Raw genomic sequence first — 23,342 nt, forward strand, 5'->3', positions numbered from 1 at the left:
TAGAATAATTTCTTACTAAGCCTTAATAACAAGAGTTGATTGATTCTCAGAGTGTTCATAAGAACTTAGGATCTATGAAACAAAACCAGGCTTCTCAAAGCCCCCCAACTGGCACACATTGGGGGTTTTATCTCAGACTATAAAATGACCTAGACATTGATCATAGTCTTATTAGCATGTGTGCCTTTCTTCAAAGTAAGAAGAAAGGCTAGTAAGTACAACAGACGGAGAAGTCACTCAGGCTTAGTGAGAACCACATAGGTTAGGAATCACAATGTGGACAGGCAAGACCACACACAGCCATCCCTCCTATGGATCCCTGGAAACCCTCCTAGGCCTGAGTTCACCCAGCTTTAGGCTTCCAAATTCTTTTGCCAGGATTCCTTCTAGCTCTGTGAATGCTTGCAGGGTCCAGAGAATACAGTGGGAAGGCTATAGGAGGAAATGAGTGGAGGTGCAAATGAAAGAGACAATGGGGTGGTAACAATTGGCAAGATGGCTCCACACTGGCTTATTGATTGAGTAGTGGGCCACACAGGCATCAGAGGCAGGACATACAGATGCCTTCCCAGGAAGGTCCTGGTTAGAGGAAGGAGGAGGGGGAGGGGCACAGCACGAAAGCACAACAAGCCTTCTGCAGGTGCAAGGCTTGTGGGTCTGCAGCCCAGCCCCAGCCCAGCCTGGCAGTGACTCCACCTCCACAGTCCTCTAAACTCTGTTTCTCCATGTGCAGTGCTCCATGGTTCCCGAGTTCACCCCTTCATCTGTTCCCCACTTTCAAAGCACAGAAGAGCCCCAACTGAGTCACCTCCTAGAGGAGCGGGGCTTCTCTCCTAGAAATGAGCTTGGTTCTTTTCTCCCAGAGTTCCTGCTGCTGTGTTCCTGCTACGAGTTCTGAGAACAGAAGGTTTCCTTTATGTCTCCTCAAAGATCACCTACATGGGTGCTCAAATCCAGGTCTTCTACTCGCTGGAGGGACAATCGTGATACCTTCTCTGAGGTTTTATTTGGCCTATCTTTTGCACCAGTCAGAACTGTCCTACATACAAATGTCTGGTTTGTGGTTGATCCAGAAGAAATGTATTACATGCCATTATATTTTTAAAAACTATCCCCCCCTTTTGTTCTGAATGACAATGGGAAATGTTCTGGCGCTAACTCCTCTGGCCTCTGATCCTCTTCCTGAGTTAGAGGCTGACTGTGTGAGAGCCACAAGAGGCGCGGGTAGCAGCTGATGTTCCCATGTGTCCTTGCATTCCAAGCCCAACCAGTGAGGGTCAAGATGAAAATAACAACTCCGAGTTCGTAGCTGAGGTCAAGGGATGCAGTGAAGCATGGAAGCGTAGTCCCAAGTTCATCCCCACAGCCCAGGAAGGCAGAGGAGGGGACAGGAAAAGGACCTGTCCCTTCCTGTCTGGCTGGGATTATGGGGACTAGAGTCTTACTCCTACTTTCCAGGGCTCAGGGTCTGATGTCACAGCAGGGAGGGTAATTATTCCTAGCCCAGTTTCCTTGGAAGGCTCCGGAGATTCTAGAATAGTTTGGGAAGGATGAAAGAAAGGAGGGCAAAGAGAGTTCCACAGGTCGCAGAAGTTTTCCTAAGCAGCAAATCACCTCTGATGTGACTTTGTTACTGAGGGTGATGGGTCCATTCCTGCAAGGGACTTAGTTCTGACTCCAGCATGTTCTTTTGCCAACCCCTTTCAAGAAAACTCCAGACAGCAAGTGTTTGAGGTCATGGGGCCGAGAGCTGGCAAATGTGCTAACAGGAGCATCAAGTCAAGAGGCAGAGGCAGAAAAGACGGCAATGTGACCTCTTAGGGCGCTGCCAGCTAGGTTGCTGCCCCTTGCCTGAAATGCCCTTAGGACGTGTCCCTTCACATCTGTCTCCTGGTGAGTCTGTATAAATGAGAACCACTCCGCGGACCAGGAGGAAAGCATCCGAGTACAGCCGGGGCAGTGTGCACTTACCTCCATCAGCAGTGGAGAAACCCTGTGGAGACAAAAGCAGGGCAGAGCGTCACTGTGCCTGTGCAGGCATGTCCCACTCCCAGCCCCCAAAACACAGACCCAGAACTTGGCCAGCAGCAGGCAAGACCCAAGCTTACTTTTCTCCTGGGATCGGTGAAGGATTTGATATTCTCAATTTACACAGACTGTCAATCAATTTACTGAGAGATAAATCCAATCATGCAGCAACTCTTCTGAGTCGTGATGAAGATGTACTGTTAGAGGGATCCCATCTTGAATTTCATGTCATATATGTTTGGGGCTTGGGGGTATTTGTTTGTTTTTTGATCATTGAGAATGTGGTCTTGAGAAATTCAGAGCCTCAAGGTCTCTCTGGATGTTACCACATACAGCCATTTATTTTTGCTAGGGGGATTTCCGTGCATTTACACCCTGTATTTTAGGATTCCTGCCCATTTGCTACAATGTTGCCTCTAGGGCTTCCATAAAGGAAAGACTTGAAAGGCAAATTCTAATTAAAGCCACATTAGGTCATCTAATCTGCTTAATAGGAACAGGCCTTGCAATTCTAATGCGTAATTTGAAGACTTTTCAGACACTGGGGAAGTATGGGTGTGGCAACCGCATATAAATGGGATTAATTTAATAGACTTGTCCCCATGCCTCCTAATGAAGACAGGCCACTCTGCAGCAGGAACAGCGCGCCAGTTCCCGGCACTTCTGTCTTCTTTTCAGAGTTCTCTGGCTACCATCTACACCAGTGGTTCACAACTTCTTTGGGGATCCCATATCAGATATCCTGCATATCAGATATTTATTTATGACCGTAACAGTAGCAAAATTATAGTTATGAAGAAGCAACGAAATAATTTTATGGGTGGGTCACGACTGTATTAAAGGGTCTCAGCATTAGGAAGGTTGAGAGCCACTGCCTAGCCTTTCCTAGGGGACCGCCCCTGATTTGGATTAGAGAAACTGCTTTTTTTCTCTTTCTCCTTCACCTTCTGCAAGTCCTTGAAGGATTTCTCCGTCTCCTTCAGTTTCTCCAGGATGATCTGCTCTTTGGCGGATATCTGAGACTCTTCACTTTCGAGCGCTTGTATTTCCTGCTCCAGCCTGGAAGACACACAAACAGAGCACAAGATGCTTTACTGTCCTGCTAGCCACTGGCAAGGGAGCAGCCACCTTTTTGCTGGCGACCTGTAACTTTCATTGTTCGCTACACTGAGAAACCAGGCCAAAGTTTTTCCATTACAGAGTATCCTGTGCATCCAACTTGGTTGCCAGGAAGACACTGATCAAAGGGAAACAATCCAGGGCTGGCTCCGTTGCTTCATGGCCATTGCTCTGGCACCCCAACTACCTTGCTGGTGTGTATATTTCTTATTCAGAGGTGGATTGTGTATACATAGCTCAGGACATACAGTCAGGAGGAAAAAGCTTCATAATCTCCTAGCTATTTCAGAATGACATCTTTTTTCTTTGGATCTCTTCTTTCTGAGGCCAAGGTTACCAGGTCTTCTCTGGGCTCTGGAGGAGAGGTACAAGAAGAACAACCCAACGCAAACCCACCCAAGCCTCTGTGCTTTTTGTCTTATTTTCTCTAATTTCCCTTCTAAGATAATTCACAGAGATGCATGCAGAAGAGTTTTACATCTGCATTCACACCTCTGCACCCCCAGACCCCTCTCCTTTGGATTCTATTTGCAGTCAACCCACACACAGCTTCCCCAGTCCATGGTTGCTAGAGCATTTTCCCTGGTCTTAGCTATTCTGATTGTCTCATCTCATCGGCTTTGTGCAACCTAATCCAGCTTTTGTAGTGATTCATTGAATGTATGTATATTGAGAATGTATGTCCTTCCTCACCTTGTTGGATTTTTAATCCGGGTGGGGAAATTAATAATGCCTGTTGCTATTTGGGGGCCAGGTCATTCTTCTCTACAGGGACTGTTTTGTGCATCATAGAGTGTTTATTAGCATGCCTGGCCTCCACTTGACAGATGCCAATAACATGGGTGCTATCCCTTGAGATATTAGCAGAGTAGAGATGCTGCAGCCTTCTTCCAGGAAGAAAATCAACTCAATAGAAAACTGCTGCTTTAGCATAGGGTAGACTTGATAAGAATGCTGATAAATAGCAGTAATAGGTTAAGAAAGATGAAGGGGTGAGGCTAAGGGTGTCGTTTATTGGTGGAGTATCTGCCCAGCATCTGTCAAGCCTTGGGTTCCATTCATAAGGAACCAGGTATGATGGTAGATGCTTGTAATCTGACACTCAGGAGGCAGAGTCAGAAAGAGTTTGAGGGGACTCTGGGATACTTGAGGTCCTTTCTTAGAACAAAGGAAACAATGAGTGGGGAGGGGAGGTGCAGAAGTTGGAAGTCTCCCCTACAGGTGACTCTTTGGAAACTGAAGGGGCGAGGGCACCTAAGCTGAGCCCTCAAGAATGGCTGGAGAAATGTAGCTCACCAGAGCAAACAGAGAGCCACTGTGTAAGCTAAGCACAAATGGAATGGGGCACGGCAGTGATGGGGGTGGGGGTGGGGGAGGGGTGTCAGGTAGCATGGAGATGTAGGGGCAGGGGTCAGTAGCACAGGGAGACTGGATACTTTGGGGTCCTGTAAGTCACATGTCCATGAGTAGGAGGCATGCCCAGTCCATACCACACTGAGTCACTCAGCAGAGTCCTGCTTACAGGAGCATCGGAAAGAAGAAATAGACAACTTTAAACTTAGGACAGTGAGTTCGAGGGAGGTTATTTTAGTTTTAGACAGTCTCTTTATGCAGCCCTTGTCTGGAACTCTATATAGACCAGGCTAGCCTCTAACTCACAGAGATCTGTCTGCCTTTGCTTTCGCTCCTGCCTCTACCTCCCAAGTATGGGGATTTAAAGCTTGTACCGTCATGCTCTGTGTTTGTTTGTTTTGATAGGGTCTTGCTACTGTAGCCCTGGCTGGCCTTGGATTGATTTATAATCCTCCTCTTAGTGCTGGGATAAATGTTAACGGAGCAGTATTGTAATGACAATTGAGACTGGTCAAATATGTATGTGCATACAATTATATGTATTTATATCATAATATACTCCTGTAATATATCTATATCTATACCTATATCTTAATTATAATTGAAACATAGGCATACATATGTGCATGTATTCATAATTAGGTGTATATCTATCTAATACTATCTAAGGTAGAAAGATTACAAAGAACTTATCCTATCCTTCCACTATGCCCAAATCTGAATAGAAGTGGGCCACTTTTCAATGAGGGTTAAGACTGAAAATAATAGAAAAAGTCAGTCATTGGATAATAAGTTACAGATTATTTTAATTTTGTTTTTTTATAAGTTCTGGCATCTTTTCAACTTAAAAAATACCATGCTTAGGTGTATAGTTCACCATTAGAATGCTTGCTTAGCATATTCGAGGTCCTGGCTTTGATCCCCAGCCAGATATCTCAATCTGTAAAGGTCCTTGCCATCTGGCAACCTGAGTTCAGTCCTTGGGATCCACAGTAGGAAGAGAGAATCAATTTCTGGAAGTTGTCCTCTGACTTTCAAGTGTCCACTGTGACACACATGTCCTACTCCTGGACACACACACACACACACACACACACACACACAGTAAATAAATAAAACTGTAATTAAAAAATATATCACATATTGGGGCTGGAGAGATGGCTCAGGGATTAGGAGCACTGAGTGTTCTTCCAGAGGTCTTAAGTTCAATTCCCAGCAACCACATGGTGGCTCAAAAACCATCTGTAATGGGATCTGATGCCCTTTCTTGATGTGTCTGAAGACTTCAACAATGTACTCATATAAATAAATTTTAAAAATCACATATTACTTATCTAACTAGATTGCCTGATTTAGAGACAATTAACTGCCTTTAAAATACTTCCCAAGACCACATGCTGAGGAAGCAGTGTCCCACAGGCTGTGGGATAAGCAGGGACCAGGGTCTCAGCTTCTTGGTGCCAACTCAAAGGGTTAAACAGTGCCAACAGCTATGTAAATACAAACCCAACATTTACTGGGTGTGTTAAACTGGCAGCAGAAGTAGACACTTCACGGAATTATAAAAACAACCCAAAATTGTGTTAAATATGGCTGACTTAAACAAACAAACAAACAAACAAAAATCCAGGGTAGGGGGTGTGTCCCTATGGAGCTTTCTTTCTGTGAAGCAGCCCCAGGTAGTCGAAAATTCTCTTTGACCTGGTGACCACAGGCTGGCTTGCATCTCCACAGCCTGCCCCTGTTTTAGAGAGCTCGGCTGTGTGGTTCAGCTGCTAAAGATTTGGGTCATGATACTGTGTTGCTTCGTAACTGAGAAGGAAGGGAGAGGGGCAGAGGGAAACAAGGAAACTAAATCTTTTGATACCAACCAGTTTTATCCCAAACAGAATGACTGTAGAGGAGAGGAGTCTGTGTAAGCCTAAGTTTGCCGGATCTAAGAAGCCACGTTTCCTTATTACAAAACAGCTGTGGCTTCGGGCCAGGGGCCTAGGGTACTGGATGACCAGGCCACCACCTCGCTCTTACAAACTTGAGTCTCAGGGTTGGGGAACCTCTCAAGAGGTTAAGCATGCTGTTGTGTTGTTTCATGACCGAAACCTAACTCGGTCTCTGGGTGCCAAGTAGATATTGCTGCGCTAAAAATAAACGGTCAGAAAGTGTAATTTATACAAGGTTAGTCAAGGCTTTATGGGCTGCGTCAGGTACACAACAGCCTCTGACTGGACTTCTTGGTTTCTTCTGAACAGAGAGGAGGCTGTAAGAAGATGTAAGAACACAGCACAGCTGTGGAGAACTAACGCAGGAGAGGAGAAAGGGTCTTATGAAATGTATCCAACCCTCCGGAGCATCCTCATGGAAGAACACAAAGGACCTCTGACTCTATAAATACACTTATCATCCTCTGAGATTTACTCATGCATCCATCTACCTAATGTTATGCAAATATTTTCTCTGTTCCTGGCAAGGTGCTGAGCATCAGAAACAGGAAGATAAATCAAGTACAGAGTCTGCTCATGAAAGCTCTCTGTCACCTACATAACCACACACTGTAAAGCTGGAAAGGGTAATGGGTAAAGAACAACGTGTTGGGGCTGGGTGTGGTAAAACCGCAATTTACCCACACAGCATCCTACCTTCTTTACCTTAATCCCATTTTGCTGGAGAGAGCAATGAGCCTAGATGAAATGTCTCTACCACAGCTTCCACTTAGATGAAGGCAGCCGTGGGTCAGTTTGGGTGAACAACATGTGTATAAAGTTGTGTGTGTGTTGGGGGAGGGGTAGAAACTTCCAGAAAAGCTCAGTAAGAGCAGAAGGAGTGCTGCTTTCAAAGGTACACACCCTGACTTGGCTCTTTTTCTTATAGGTTCCTCATGGGAGAGTGTCACAGCAGGTTCTAGTGGCTGCAGTGACACCCGCTACAAGCTCAGTAACTTTCAATGGAGATTTATCAGCTTACTTTCCCACAGGTCAAACATCTGACATGGGGGGCATCAGTCAAATATCAAAATGTTTGTCAGGGCTGCGTTCCCCTCTAGGGGCTCCAGGAGAGCCTCCATGTCTTCCTCTCTTCCAAGTCCCCCAGGCCATCTGCATTTCCTGGTCCATGGACCTCTCCCTCCATCTTTGAAGTGCATGCCTCATCTCTCTGGCCATTTTTTCTGAGGTCATCCCACCTCTGCTTCTGCTTCAGCCTCTTAGTCTATGTGATGGTTTGGATAGTGCATTCCCTACACGTGAAAATTGTGCTTGGCTCTCACTGTGACAATGTAAATGTAGTAACATTTGTAAAAGGCAGATCCTTCTAGAAGGTGTTGGTCACTGACGGAGCTATCCTTTAGGGAGGTTGATGGAATTCTCTGCCACCCACTGAGTTCCTCTAGCACCGTGTTGTAGACACAGAGAGCCTGACTCTTGAATCCTTATTTCCTGTCCCTCTGTGTGGTTTCTTCCCGCTTGCCTTCACTGTCATCCTCATGCCAACAAGTAGCCAAGCGGAGGCTCTCACCAGAAGCCAGGATAAAGAAAGTAAAAAAACTGGCTCTGGTTTTTGACTTTCAACTTCTGAAACAGTAAAACTCACTTTTCTTTATAAAGTGCCTGTGATATTTTCTCCTAGCTGCAGAAAAAAGATAAATATACATCTCAATTCTCCACTGTTACCTGACTTATCACGGTCACGGATTCAGAGGTTAGGATGCGAACGTCTTTGGGGTTCACTGTTCTGATGGACCTAGGGGATACAGTGCTTGAGGAGCAGGCACCTAGCGCCCATAGAGGCAAGACTGTGGTCAGAACAGCTGAGTGCAGAAAGCCAGAGGCAGCTTGCCACCCAGAAGCCATAATGGAACACCCACGCCACCTCCAGAGTGTCTGCTTCCAGGTTTCTTGTTAGGAGTCGAAGCCACTGTCGTGGCCACAGCTGAATGCGATTTCCTTCTGATAAAAGATGGGGAGAAAACTTGGTTGGGTAGACCGCACATTAGTGAGGCTTTGGAGGGTGCAAACGAGAAACAGACATGCAAGAGAGAGGACACATCTCAGAATATTCTGTCTTCCTACTCACTCAGTGGCCTGTGGCCTCCCGTGGCCTTGGCAGTCAGACTGGGCTCCCTCTAGTTGCATACCACATCATGGTGCTTCAGAGAGGCCCCAACATTCCCGTCCACATCCCAACAACTCCCTGTGGTCTGCCGTTTCTTTTTCCCTCACCTTAAAACACCTGGATTTCAAGACTCTGCTGTGTGTCAGCCTCATTTCAAGACACAAAGAGAGGAGATGGGAAAGGCTGGCCAAGATAGACACTCAGTGATGCTTCCCATGACCCTCTGCTGCATCTTTGCCCTCTGACCTACAGAAGTCAGTACATGTTTCCTTTTTTTCTGAGTGTCTTTCAGTTGAATCCAAAAGAGAACAATTATATTAACAACTTGGTTTCTGGGGTTGGAGAGACGGCTCAGTGCTTAAGAACCTGTATTACCCTGGCAGGGGATCTGAGTTGGTTCCCAGGACCCATAGCAGGTGGGTGACAACCACCTCTAACTCCAGCTCTAAGAGCTTGAACATCCTCTTCTGACCTCTGTGGATAAATACATTCATGTGTACATACCCACAGGTAACACACACACACACACACACACACACACACACACACACCTGGAAATGACTCAATAAGCTTACATAGTTACATATAAAATTATACTGATGTGTCCGCATCAGAACTATTGAATCATTGTTGATAAAGAGAAAAATTAAAATCAAAAAAAGAAAGAAAGAAAGAAAGAAAGAAAGAAAGAAAGAAAGAAAGAAAGGAAGGAAGGAAGGAAGGAAGGAAGGAAGGAAGGAAGGAAGAAAGAAAGAAAAAAAAGCCACCTGAATTGAGAGGAACCATTGCAAACACTGAACTCACTGGAAACCAAGGTCCAGGGAACACAGACACAGGCTGAGGACTAGTGATGGGTGTGAGGTGGTGGGGAGAGTACAAGGGGAATGGTGGAAAGACCCAGCCACAGGGAGATGTCCAGGATCCTCACGAAGAGAACTCCGTACCAATTGTGGGTTAAGGCAAGGCAAATAACAAAACAACAACTAGTCATGGACTCTCTAGGACCTTAAGTCTCTTCTGGAGCAAGCAAGTCCTCAGCCACCGGGCTGTATCTCAGAATAATCCTGACAATGGATGGTGACTTTCCAACCTTCCTCGTTACTGAGAGACACCCAGGGAGTGTTGCACACGGCTGACATTAGCTTGAATCTACAAGCACTCTCAGAATGAACTCTGATGCTGCCGGGATAGCCCAAGGTGCTGAATCCACCTGTGCTCTTCCCTTGAACTGCAGTTTCACAACTGAGCAGTCAAGCGAGGTGCCTGTCTGCCCAGCCCTGCCAAAACGAGAGTCACAGGAAATGCTTCTCAGAGGTTCAGGCTGCACCCGCCCTTAATGTGTTCAGCCTGCATAAAAACTGCAAAGGAGGCTTGTCGGTTGCTCAGTTCCCATCCTGCCCTGCTTCATGGTAACTCAGTCCCTAGAGTTGAGCAGGGTACACAGCAAAAACAGGACAAAGCCGACTGTGTTGGCTAGTATTCTGTCAACTTGACAGGAAAACTACAGTAGTGGTTCTCAACCTGTGGGTCGTGACCCATTCAGGGGTCACCTAAGACCATTACAAAACACAGATATTTACATTCCAGCTAGGAAGTAGAAACAAAAACAACTCTATGGTTGGGGGCCAGACCACATGATGAACTATAGTAAACGGTTAGAGCATTAGGAAGATCAAGAACCACTAATTTAGAGTTATCTGAAAGGAGGGAACCTTAATTGAGAAAATTAAGCCCTCGTAAGATCAAACTGTAGGCATTTTCTTAATTAGTTATTGATGGGGGGAGGTCATCAATGTGGGTGATACAAACCTGGGCTGGTGGCCCTGAATTCTATGAGCAAGCCAGAGGAAGCAAGCCAGTAAACAGCACTCCTCCATGGCCTCGGTATCAGCCCTGCCTGGAGATTCCTGTCCTGTTTGAGTTCCTGCCCTGACTTTCTTCAATAATAAATAGCAATATAGTGTAAGCCAAATAAATCCTCTCCTCCCTAACTTGCTTTTTGGTCATGGTGTTTCACTGGGGCAATAGAAACCCTAACTAAGACACCCACATTTCTCAATATTCTTCGTGGCCACACGTGGCCCCTTCTTGCCGAAGGGACGTAAGTGAAAATATTAAAGGGTAGCTTCTAGAACCTTCTTCAGTCCCTTGTGCCTTTGGCCATTCTCTATCCTTCTTCCTGAAATGCATCTGCGGAGGTAAAGCTTTAAGTACCACGTTGAACACCCAGGTCAAGGGCCATCTTCATAGTTAGGAGAGGCCATATGCTGGAAGAAGACTGGGTCCCCGACTGACACCCAGAGGGCACCAGCAGATGGCTCATGGCTATCTGTGTCTACTGGAGGGAGACATAAACCTTGTGTTTAAGCCACTGTTATTGTAGCTGTCTTGACACGAATCTACATCTTATTCCAATCAATACAGGACACATATAGTGTTGAGTTTTGAGTGAACACTTAGACGTTTTCCAAGATTTGGGGCCGAAGCTAGTAACAACTTAGAGCCATAATAACGACCCAGCAAAAGGGTTGTTTTTTTTTTAAAGGGCAAGGTTTATTAATTCATTACTGCTAATCAACCTTTGTAACTGAGGCTTGACTAGACCTGTGCCCCATACCCTCACTGCAGTGAAAGTCTCAGCAGGGGATCTTAACTGGCTGCGTTCATAAGCATCTTTTTGTGGCACTGACTTCAAGTTCCTCTGTCAGCTGAACTCCGTGGGGACGAGCCATTAAACGCTGGCCTCACAGAAAAAGCCATTGGTGGCTTAGAGCTTCCAGTCGTACACTGGAGGTCGAACACAGAAGGATATGTGGCTCCGAAGTGAGCATAGCAACAGAAGCAAAGGTCGAGGACAGCTGTGAATTTTACCTGTGTATGCGTTTCTATTTGCCTCAATCCCTTTCCCCTTACACTGGAGGAAATCCAATTCATCTAGTGAGGAAAAAAAAAATATATCTGGCTTTCCCTGAGGACTACCCTTCAGAGGTTCTACCTCCTGGACCATGAAGTAGAGTTTACCTAACCAAAACCAGTGTGGTGGGCTGTCATTCCAGCATTCAGCAGCGGAGGCAGAAGGATCAAGAATTCCAGGCCAACCTCTGCTGTACAAGGAGTCTTAGGCTAGCCTAGCTATGTGAGGCTCTGTCTCAAACAAACAAATAAACAAACAAGCAAGCAAACAAACCTAACTGACCTAGGCCAACTATATTCTTATCTAGAAGTCTGTTACTTTAAAATAATGACCCAAGAAGAAAGAAAATCCTGGCTCCAATCCTTCCTGTAGGGACCTGTTAATTTCTGTTGTCTGGAGGCCCAGATCTTCTGAGACCCCAGTTTCTGGTCCCAGCCTTTTGCTTTACATGTATGTACCGTGTAGGCCACCTCTCTCTCCCCCCATCTTTGTATCTCCCCATCTCTATATCATAGGGGGAACATTGGGAAGATTACTGTTTGTTTTCATCAAGTGGGTGCTACCGCAGCCACTTCCCACACTCCAGGAAGATGTGCATCTGTTTCTATGGCAGTCCCCAAATATTTGCCATTTGCGACTCTCTTTCACAAGGAGACAGCTTCCTTTTATTTAGATGAGTAGATCTGGAGCCCCATTAGGGCACGTGGCACTTCCCAATGAATAGTGTTCAGGGCCTTTAAATAAACAGGATTTCCACTTGTCCTTAGGAGAGAACAGGCCCTACCCTGACTGCAAAGCGGTGGCAGTGGAATCTTGAGCCTGTTTCGTTTCTCCCACGTCACCCCTCAGATGGGAATACCATCAACTGAGAAGAGAAAGGCCCTTTTGAGAATTCCAAGTGTCCCGGTCATATCCATATCCATGAAGAGCTCTGGTCATTCTTCATCACCTCCTTCCTAAGTCCAATCGGTCTTCTTGGGCTACTCCAACCTCTTCCCAGCCTGACTCCACCCTCCTTGTGACACTGACCACAATGGGAAAGCCAGGGCCCCCACCCTAAGTGCCATCCCTGCCAGGAGGCCTCATGACAAGAGGCCTTCCAGGTTCAACTCCAACTCTCCCACAAGCCTCATGGCTTGGCTCCTTCTGAACCCTTGTAGCATTCTAGTCCTCAGAGGAGCTAGGCGTACCTGCCTCATGTATTAGGGTGCTAAAAATGTCCCTGCACACCCCAACTCTTCTCATCACCTCCCCCTCAGGTGTAAGCATAAAGAGAGAAAGTGATATAGAATTTACTATAATATATATATATATATATATATATATATATATATAATATTTATTGTTGTTGATTGTATTTTCTCAGGAGCATACAGTTGCTCAGTAAGCAGTGGCAGGGTAACTAAGAAACGAGCCAACACAGGGATATGCATGTATGTCTCCTATTATGATATCTATTATATGTTTTCTTGAGCTCATGGAGAACCAGCCTCACTTTCCTCCAGTGACTATGTTCCATGTGTGGCTCAGAATGCACACAAGAATTTCTGCAGCAGGGAATCTCCTCTGAGCGGGAGCTGAGTATCGCTGAGGGGCAAGTGAATCTGGAGTTCTGATGGCAGAAATGTGTGATGGTCTCCTTCTAACGAAAAATGTCTCTCAGGGGCCTAAAGGCGTTCTTTTCTAGAACTGTCTCTCTTTGGAGGAATCGAGACTCTAGCCTGATCTTATCGGCAGCGCTCTGACCGGCCTGTGGAAGGCAGACACTGGCACCTGTGAACCTGACGTGGCCCAGGTTCTCTACCTGGCACAGGTTCTCCACGTGGTGCAGATTCTCTACGAGGCTCAGGTTCTTCACGTGTAGTAGCCATTGATAGATTACCTCCTCTGTCCCGTACTCCCCAGACGCATTTGTTGCAGCAATCCACAAAGAAGATTTCATTCCATCCAGTGAAACACAGGCAAACTTCTCTTGACCTTACAGCTTATTCTAGTGACTCCGAAGCATCTCTTCCTGACAACTTCAGTGTAGTCGCTCTTTGCCGCCTCATTTTCCCACCCCAGCCTCTGTTTCTCGTCCTCACTGTCTTCTGACCACTCCCACCGAACCCGCTGTCAGTCATGTCCACCTGCCGAGTCTAACAGATCTTCATGGTCACTCTAATTGGCTTTCTCATTTCTTAAAAACTTGTATTGTTTGTTTATTTAATAATGTTTGGGATTAAATCCCGGATTTTACCCATGATTAAGAAGAAAAAAAACCTGTCTGCTTGTGGGCTAATACAAAAAGGAATTATGACATTTTCTTTGACTTTCATTTTTTTAAAAGAAATTTTTAAAAAATGAGATGTATGCCTGTGTGTCTGTGTGTGGACTTGTGCATGGGATTGCAGGTGCCTGTGGAGGATAGAGGCATCAGATCCCCTGGAGGTGGAGTTAAGGACAGGTTTGAGCCTCTCAGGTCCTCTGTAAGAGCAGCTGAACTATTATCTCAAAGAAAAAGCCCCTGCTTTTCTGGTCAGATATTCGACTGCAGGTATGTGTGTCTTTAAAGGTGTAATCAACTTTTATTTATTCCCTCTGGGGTTATCTAAATAAAACCAAAAGTGGAGACAGATAGATACGTGGGCATTGGGTCAGAATCATGCAAGTGTTGGCATTTACTTCATCTTGCCCCGTGATTTCCATTCGTTCATGCCCCCAGCAAACATCTGGGCTCTCACACCAGGTTGTGAAAGTCTTTACACGGTACATTGCTCTCCTCCAAATCCCTGTCTACTCACATTAGCTTTCCTGCTGACTCAGGATTTCCCGTGTGTGTGTGTGTGTGTGTGTGTGTGTGTGTGTGTGTGTGTGTGCGCGCGCGCTCCACAGTGGAGGAGACTATCATATCTTCACCTGCGGTCTGCATTAGGAGTCCTGCTTGGGGCGACAAGCCATGCTTTCAAGACTTGAATGGAGAGATGGCTCAGTCGTTAAGTTAAGAGCACTGACTGCTCTTCCAGAGGCCCTGAGTTCAATTCCCAGCAACCACATGGTGGCTCACAACCATCTGTAATGGGATCTGATGTCCTTTTCCGGTGTGTGTGAAGACAGCTACAGTGTACTCACAAAAATAAAACAAATAAATCTAAAAATAATCAAAAAGAATTATATTTTTAAAAGACCGATTCAGGGCTGGAGAGATGGCTCAGTGGTTGGGAGTACTGGCTGTTCTTCCAGGGGACCCAGATTCAATCCTCTGTACCCACCTAGTGGCTCACAATCATCTTGAACGCCAATTTCAAAGGATCCTTGTCTGGTCTCTGTGGACACACACACACACACACACACACACACAACATCCATTCATACACACTCATTTAAATAAAAACAATTTAAAAATAAAGATTAAAAAAGACTTTGACTCTTTCATTGAAAGAAATATGATTATTTAGTGCCCCACAAAAGTGGTGGTAAGAACAGCTAATATTCTCTGAATATTTATCATGAGCTAGACCGTATAGGATGGATACACATGGTTCAGTGTTTTACCATTATAACCCACACCTGCCTGAGGCTGAGATTGAGGCTGGCAGAGGCTAAACTGCTATGTGCTGCCATCCATAAGACCCAGAGCTGGGTTTGTTGGAGCCTGGAAAATCAACCTCCATTCAATATAATCCCATTTCCTAAGAAGAAGTGAAGCATTCCTGTTGTAAAAGATCTACATGACTTCCTCACTTTGGGATAGAATTGGGTCTTTCCAATTCTTTAAAGACACAGAACTGTGCTGGTTGAAGGGGAGAGCTAATTGGAACCTCTGCCCACACCATCTCCTGCCTCAGCTTGGCTGTTCATTGGAGCACAAGTAGATTTGGGTACAACTCCACCTTGGAAGCATGAACGGTGTGGCTCCACAGTGCATGGAAAAGTGTTCGTCCACAGCCAGAGTTCACATTGCACTGCTGAAAGATGCTTTGAGCAAGGAGCCCTTTCTTCCTGTGTCGTGTCCATGGGCACCATAGGGTTCCATGAGTCACCCAACCTGCTGCCCAATAAACAGGGCCTCTGCCTTTTGATACCCTAGAAGGGAGGATGTCGACCCTTCAAAAAGCATAGAGGACATTGTACCTACGCCAGAGACTCAGAAAGTGGTTAGAGTTGGGGGCGGAGGAAGGAGATAGGAGGGTTAGGTAAATCCAAACAGACCTTTCCGAAGGAAACTTAGTCAGAGCTTTTGGGTGTTCCTAACCATGTTTTTCGTGCTTGACATCACTAGGTGACAGCCCTTTTTCAGTGGAGAAGTTTGTCTCTCTGCTGGGACAATTCCAAAGTTATTCTAAGAGTTCCTGCACGGAGCAGATCAAGCCAATCAGGAAGCTCCTCCGAATGGGCTCAGCCCAGCGGGCTGTTTCCCTGCTCCAACACTTCCTGGCATTGTTCTCCGGCTTATTCTCGGAGGTGAAACTCTGGGCCCCGCCCCTTGCTCGCGGAAGCTGCGGGATTGTGGCCCAGCTGTGGCCCAGCTGTGGGTGACCCCATACAAGGCTCAGGGACCAGACACCAGGCAAGGGGGGAAAGCCTGTAATGAAATGAGTTCCTAGCCCGGGTGAGCAAAGCAGAAACGATAACAGGCAAAGTGCCTGAAAAGCAGGAGGCTCTGGGATCCTGAGAGACGATTCTGGAAGAGTCAGCATCATTCATTAATGTTTACCGAGTGACTGCGTAGGTTGGGGGTAGGAATTGCTGCGGGGTCTCCACATAAGAGAACCCCATCCTCTGATGAGGAAGGCGGCTTTAACGGTTGTGACATAGCACTTAGCAGAGCTATAAAATCCCAGTTATGGAGTGTTGGACGCTATGTCTCAGGGTTTCTGCTGCTGTGATAAAACTCCAGGAAAAAAAAAAAAAAAAAAAAAAAAAAAAAAAACAGCTCGGGGAAGAAAGGGTTTACTTTAGTTCAAACTTCCAGTTGCTAGTACACTGTTGAAGGAAGTCAGGGCAGGAGCTCAAGCAGGGTAAGGCTGGATTCAGGAACTCAAGCAGAAGCCATGGAAAACCACTGCTTTACTGGCTTGCTTCTTTCTCATGCATGGCTCACTCAGCCCGCCTTCTTATAGCACCCAGGACCACCAGCCATGATCCACATTGATCTGGCCCCTCCTACATTATTCATCAAGCAAGAAATGCATATGGGAGAGTACCCACAGGCCAGCCTGATCAGGGCATTTTTTAATTGAGGGTCCTTCTTCCAAAATGTCAGCTTGTGTCAAGTTGACATGAAACAAGGCAGGACAGACTACAAAGAAGACGGACATGCTTTAACTGCCCAGGCAAGGACAGGACGGAATTTCACAATCTTGATACCTAGAGTAAGATCTTACTCTAGGAGGAGAAAAATCACTGAGGCACAGATGTGTTTAGGAGTCCTGGCAGCCAATGAAGAGTGAAGGCGTAAGTGGGAATGAGAATCTCAGAAGGGGTGAACTACATCCGGCATTCAGAACAGGAAGTGACGGGGTGGGGGTGGGGTCGGGGTCCAGGGAAGGAGATTGGTCCTGAAAGGCAAGTCGTGGGGGTGGGGGCTGGAGGGAGCTCAGCGGTTAAGAGTGAGGATTCAAGTTCAGATCCAAGCACCCAAGTTAGAAGGCTCACAAACACTTGGAACTCCAGCTTCAAAGAATCCCACACCCTTTCTTGGCCTCTGTTGGCACCTGCGCACACATGTCCACAAGCACTCACACAGACACATATATATATATACATGTAAAATTTAAAAAAAAATTAAAAGAAGTGATTGGATCGACTATGTTCTAGAAAGACTGTGCGGAACCAAATGTGGTATGAGCCATAGTAGAAAACAAATAGTTTTATTTGCTGTCGTTATAATGGCATTGGTGACTTCCTAACCAAATGTTCTGCGCTACAGTGGCCCGCAGGCTGGGTGGGCCCAGAAGAGACTGAGCATCATTCAACTGTGAGACTGTGCCTAAAAATGAATGAGGTTGCCCAGTGTCTAGAATTTGTGTGTGTTCAGCAAGACCTTGGCTTTCTCCCTTCTCAGCCCACCTCCTTGTCAGACTAGTTCCTACAGCAGCTGGGCTGCCCGAGACCCACAGGGCTCCTCTTCCTGAGAAAGGGGAGGAATTCGACAGCAGGTAGTTCTTCCTCCACTGGAGATCTAAGGTTAAGTGTTAGTCGAGGAACACCAAGCCTGTAACTTAAAAATCTCCCAAGGACTGAAATTGTCTCTACTCCACAAGTTCTCACTACAAGGACAATAAGCACCCCCTGAGATGCTTCTCAACGCCCTCATCCGGCCAGAGCAGGAAACACCTGGAGGAACAGTCTGCAAACACAGGCTTGTCTTCCAGTGGTCCAAGGCACCCGACAATGAACCCTAGGAGGGCTATAGACACATCTCAGCCCAGCACTGCTGGCCTCTTTGGAGCCTCTCTGACATTTCTTTGTCAGTTTACCCCCTCACAGATACAACAGAAACATTCTATCTTTAAAATGCCAGTGAGAAGGTCCTATGGCGCTTTTCGCTGCGGCTTGGGGTTTTGAGGTAGAAGCAGCTTCGCCCTGGCTCAGGCTCATGTGTGCCCCCTAGTGGCTGGATCATGTAAAGGCTCAGGGATGGACTAGGTTTCAGTGAAGAAGGCTGGTCTGCATCCTAGGCGGTCTCTTAAGTCAGCTGAGCTGACCACTATCTTACCATATTTATTATGGTGTTTTGAAACAGCTATTATGACGAAAATGCTATTCTGAGAAAGGTTTGGATTTCTGGAACTTTCAGTCCACATGTAAGAATAAGGTTTCCCTTACACCAGGAACTCCCCAATGGAAACTTCCAGATGCAAAATGATTCATGTGTAGGGATCAAAGCCAGAGAATGGCACTCCTTAAGCCAAATTAGAGTTTTTGTAACACGTGAGTTCAGAGCCAAAGAAAAACAATGCCGTTTAAGATTTCTCCTGTACTGTGCAAGACATGTAGCTCAGTGGCAGAAACACTTGCCCGGTGTTTGTGAGAGCCCGACTTCCATTCCATAACTGGAAAAATCAAAACAAAATGATTTAGCTACAGATTTAAGCTTTTAAGCAAAACCTCTGACAGAGAGACAACCTGATAGACCATTTGAAATTCAAGAACTGGAAAGCGAGACATAGACTGAAAAGTCTTTTATTTATTTATTTTTTTTAAAAATTTAAGACTGAAAAAACTTTTCCAGGAATGCTTGAATTTCAGTTTTGGTTTTGCAGAGTCTCATGTAGGATGGTGTGGCCTTGCATTCACAATGTTCTGAGGGGGCCTTGACCTTCCGATGCTCTTGTGTCCACAGACCAAGTGCTGGTATTGTAGGCATCACCACTACTCCTGACTTCTAGGTTTCAGATTTTGGGATACTTGAGCATGGGTAATGGGAGTCCTTGGAGATGGGATGGAGATCTTAGTTACATTCTACATAGGCTTCATTCACATAGCCTGACGCTAATTTTATACATTCAATATTTTAAATCATTTTGCCTATGAAACAAAGGCTCTTGGTGTGGAATTCTCCAACTGTGGTATTATAACACGTGAAGCAGTTTCCAGCTTTGGAGCATTTCAGAGTTGGGATCTGGCGGATTAAGAATGCTAAAGCTATAGGGCATAGTGTGCTGAAACTGAACACACTGGTCACGCTTGAGACAGACAGACAGACACACAGACAGACACACACACACACACACACGGGACAGGGGGAGGGGGGATCTGTGCAGCCTGCTTGTTTTAGGCAGAGGTGTATTCGCTGGTTTCCATTAAATAAGCTGGGTTAGGAGTTCCACTAAGTTGACGTTAAATTTTTTTGAGGTTTATTTACTTGTAAAATTATATGTGTCTAGGTGTTTTGCCTGCATGTTTGTCTGTGTGCCACATTCAAGCAGTACTCTCAGAGGCCAAATGAGGATATAGGATTCCCTGGAACTGAAGTTGTACACTGTAAGTCATCATGTGGATTCTAGAAATCTAAGCCATGGTTTTTTGGGAAGAGCAGCCAGTGCTTATAGCTGCTAAGTCATCACTCCAGCCCCTAATCTGACATTTAAAAATAGCTCTCTGTCCTTTCCAGACTGAAACACTGGCCAAATATCCACACCTCAGTTTCCCCATCTGTGATATGGTAGCAGTTATAGCTATGAAACTAACAATTATGAGAATAAATGAATTTGTGCTTAAAACACCAAGAACACTGTCTGCTATCAGATAAGCCCTTTTTAAACGTTTGTTCTTCTTGTCAATTCTAGTGCTTTAGAAATGTTGACAGGTGATTTGCTAAAGGCAGCCTGCACAGCTTTACAGGACAACCCAAAACATACTGGCTAGTAAATGCACATTAACCTTCTTAGTCCTGTTATTAATTATTATTAATTACAAGCTTAGTTGTAGGTTTGTGGCCTAGAAGATTCAGGAACATGTGAGGATTCTGATATTAAGCTAGAAAACATAAGTGTCTGTCAATCGAACTCTTACAGGAACATTAAAGCTTGATATTAGCTTTGAGATTGGTGAATGGCAACTGTATACCCATGTTAACATCTACATTTAAAATAGTCAAGCTGGGCTGGGGATGGATCTCAGTGGTAGAATGCTTGCCTAGCATGTAAGAGGTCCTGGGTTCAACTTTCAGAAATTCAAAGATAAAAATAAAATAAATTTTAAAACTAAAAAAAAAAAAATTTCAGATTCAATTTCTCCATGCAGGAAAGACTTGGGAGGCCATCTAGTGGTGGACAAAGCCACCCTACAAACTGAGGTGTTTGGGAAATATCTGTCACTTGCAGATTTGGTCATGTGTGGTTACTTGGGAAGACGGAGTTCATTTTATCAAATCAAAATGTTTTCAACCCGACTGCTTTATAAACTTGTCGTCTTTAGATATTGGTGCCTCCTCCCTTCTGTGGTGTGCAGAAAGCTCCATCAGGGCCACGTGACCCATGAGCCTGGTTTGTATCAGCAGTAACTGTGAGAGTTGCTGGCTGAGAGCCTCAGAGATTCAAGCCCTGAGAAGTAGAGTCTGGAAGCACGGGAATGATCGTTACTGAGACATGACTTTTACAGGGTACAGGAATGCAATAGGCAGCCCAAAAGGTCAGTGAACAACACAACTCATGGCTCTGTGATCCAAAACAGACAAGCACCTCTCAACACATGAGTCCTTCCTACTACAAATGTCGCCGGTCAGTGCTGATAATGACTTTGCTATTCATGGCCCTTCTAGCAAGCAGCAGGGTGTGCTCTGCACAGTCCCTATTACTCCATGCTGGTTAAGCATGCTTCTCCCTCCCCCACTCTCCCAGGTATGTGCCTGGTACCCTATGTAAGGAACAGCTCTTTCATTTGTATATGTGGCACAGTGATTTCAGCCAAGAGTGACAACTGGCTCATGGGGTCAAACACAAGAAGTTGTCTACAAGAGTCTGAGAGCCTCTGTCATCCCAGAAACCCCAGCTCCCAAAATAGAACCACACATGAAGCAGACCTGGGTATCTATGGAAACAAGTGAGAACCAGCACCCATGGATATGCATGCTCATGTCCCTACATTCTCCTCTCTATACTGTGGAGGGGGGTCTCTATAGACAGAGTGATTCTTCCTGAACAGCAGTTCCCATTGCAACTTTGGATTTACAGTCTACCAAGGCCCAGGGCACAACTGAAGAACGTTTGAGATTTAGCTTTTAGTCTCTTAGATTGACTGTGGGCCCCTGACTGAATGTTGAAGAACTAAGCAAGTTCACAAGTAACCTTACCTTCATAAAAGACCTAACTCAAAACCAACAGTGCCTCTAAAGAAGTCAGTGATAACAGTTCACCTGGCCAAGAACTATCCACAGCTCCCTGGTGTCTCCAGCAACATGACTGCATTAGACTGATGATTTACCGCACACCCTTTAGGGACCCCAGACAGTGTCAACTAACAGATGAGGGATAAGTTGGCTTTGTAATGAAAGGATGTGACTGTTCTCTGTCAAACCTCTCCCATGACTTCTCTGCCTCTGGCCAGAAAGGCACAGAATCATCATTGAACGAGCTCTCTGATGACTATGAAGAGAAAGACAGAAGGACAGCAATGGAGAGGAGGGTCCTGTGTGCTAAATGTTGCTGCTGCTTTTACAAAGTGACTAAATTAAGATTTGAATCAGCAAGTGAGATAGGCAGCATTGACGCCCTGCTTTGCAGAAGAGTTAAGAAGCTCGTCAAGGTCGCCAGCAGTTAGCTAGGTTAATTTAACCAGGTGTGCAGCTCTAATCCAACACAAAGGGCTACAAAATGGCCTTGCTTAGCCTTCAGGAACCTTCAAGAAGGAGGAACCTCTCATCCATGCTAGGACTCCACGAGGGTGCATCATATGCTGGGACAAAAAGAAGAAAGGATGAAGGGTGGGGGAGAGGCGTAGGGAGGAAGAGGCAGGGCACAGTTGAATTAGTTGAGAGGCTTGAAGGTTCACCTTCACCACAGCAGCTCTAGGCTGCTTCTATTTGTCTGTTGCTGCCTCTGACTCAGACACAATGACCTCAGGGTGTTTCTAGTGACTGACTTTATTTGTGTTCTGGTGGCCTGGCACAACCATTATTACTACACTGTCAAACTCCATCCTGCTAAATTCAATCTAACTGTAGCTACCTGCCCAGCTGGTTACCTGGCTGCCCTTGGATTCTCTCCCGACCTTTGCTCCAACTGTAGCACTGAGGCACACTCCTAGCTTCACCAATGGGTTTATTCTAACTGGGAAGCTCTTAATAGTACTGCATGGTCTCTAGGATGAATTCAACCCACCTCCACTCAGTACCCAAAGCCCCCCATGATCTTCTCCCATGATGTTTTCTTCTTGTCTCTTTCTACGGAACTCCTTCTGTGACTAGGCCTGAGACTACCACTTTTTTTAAAGGGAAGGTGGAACCTGTCAAAGGAACCATTCCATGGCCCACCACTGTTGTCATGGCAGACCTACTGTGTAATTCTCACTGTTCACACTTCTGTTTCCATGCTTCCCTTACTCTCCAAGGAGACTCAGCGTAGCCAAGAAGATAGTGGCCTCTAAGAGAATATTGGCCCATCAGCTCTTATAGCCAGGTGACAGGGCCACAAATAGGTCTGCATACAACATCCACAGCACCCTACTGACGCTGCTCAGTAAGTTCCTTTCCAGCACTCACATGGCCACTGCTTTCTAAACATACAAGAACTCAAATCCAGCTCTAGAGCTGGGATCTTGCTTGGGGCTGAAAGGGACCAAAGCCTTGATGAAGTCCAGGAAAGCTCTTCATTGTCTAGTCTGGTTCCTTCTAATGCAGATCTCAGCTCACATCCCAGTGCAGCCTTTACAGTGCATGTATGACCTCTGACCATGAAGTTTCCTTCCAAATCAAATACATTGAACTTGACTCGTGTTGTTGTTGTTGTTCATTAGTTTTGTTTCTTGTTTTTAATGGATCAATGGTGGAGTTAAAAGATCCAGGTATTTATCATCTCATATATGATTCTAGCTTCGTGTAGTGGCTCATGCCTACAATCTCAGCCCTTGGGAAGCTGAGACAGTAGGCTAACCGTGTGTTTGAGGCCAGCCTTGACCGGATAGTGAGTTTCAGACCAGTGTGTGTTACAGCATGAGAGCCTTTCTAAAAAAAAAGGTTCTGTGTGAGGAGAAAAATGCACTGTCTCAAGTCAAGGGCGAGCTCATTTTTAACACTGAATTATGGGATGTATGTGTTCAGTGCATCCCTGTTTAGTAACCTCAGTTCAAGTGTATGTCCTGAAGATTCAGGACAGCTCTGATCCAAAGTTAAGGAGCA

General features: G+C 45.7%; 1 protein-coding gene across 6 annotated transcripts in view; it reads right to left on the reverse strand.

The window, feature by feature from the left end:
- Palm2akap2 (PALM2 and AKAP2 fusion) overlaps positions 1-23,342 on the reverse strand; it is a 460,662-nt gene that overhangs the window by 200,453 nt on the left and 236,867 nt on the right. For all 6 annotated transcript variants that reach the window (XM_085839263.1, XM_085839265.1, XM_029475715.2 and 3 more), the window contains exons 5-6: positions 2,973-3,087; positions 1,972-1,993 (exon numbers count right to left, since the gene is read on the reverse strand). In XM_085839263.1, coding sequence (XP_085695389.1) covers positions 1,972-1,993; positions 2,973-3,087 — 137 coding nt within the window. The remainder of the gene's footprint in view (positions 1-1,971; positions 1,994-2,972; positions 3,088-23,342) is intronic.

The sequence above is a fragment of the Mus caroli genome, unplaced genomic scaffold (genome assembly GCF_978045245.1).
Source record: "Mus caroli unplaced genomic scaffold, Mus_caroli_1 scaffold_6, whole genome shotgun sequence".
Taxonomy (NCBI): domain Eukaryota; kingdom Metazoa; phylum Chordata; class Mammalia; order Rodentia; family Muridae; genus Mus; species Mus caroli.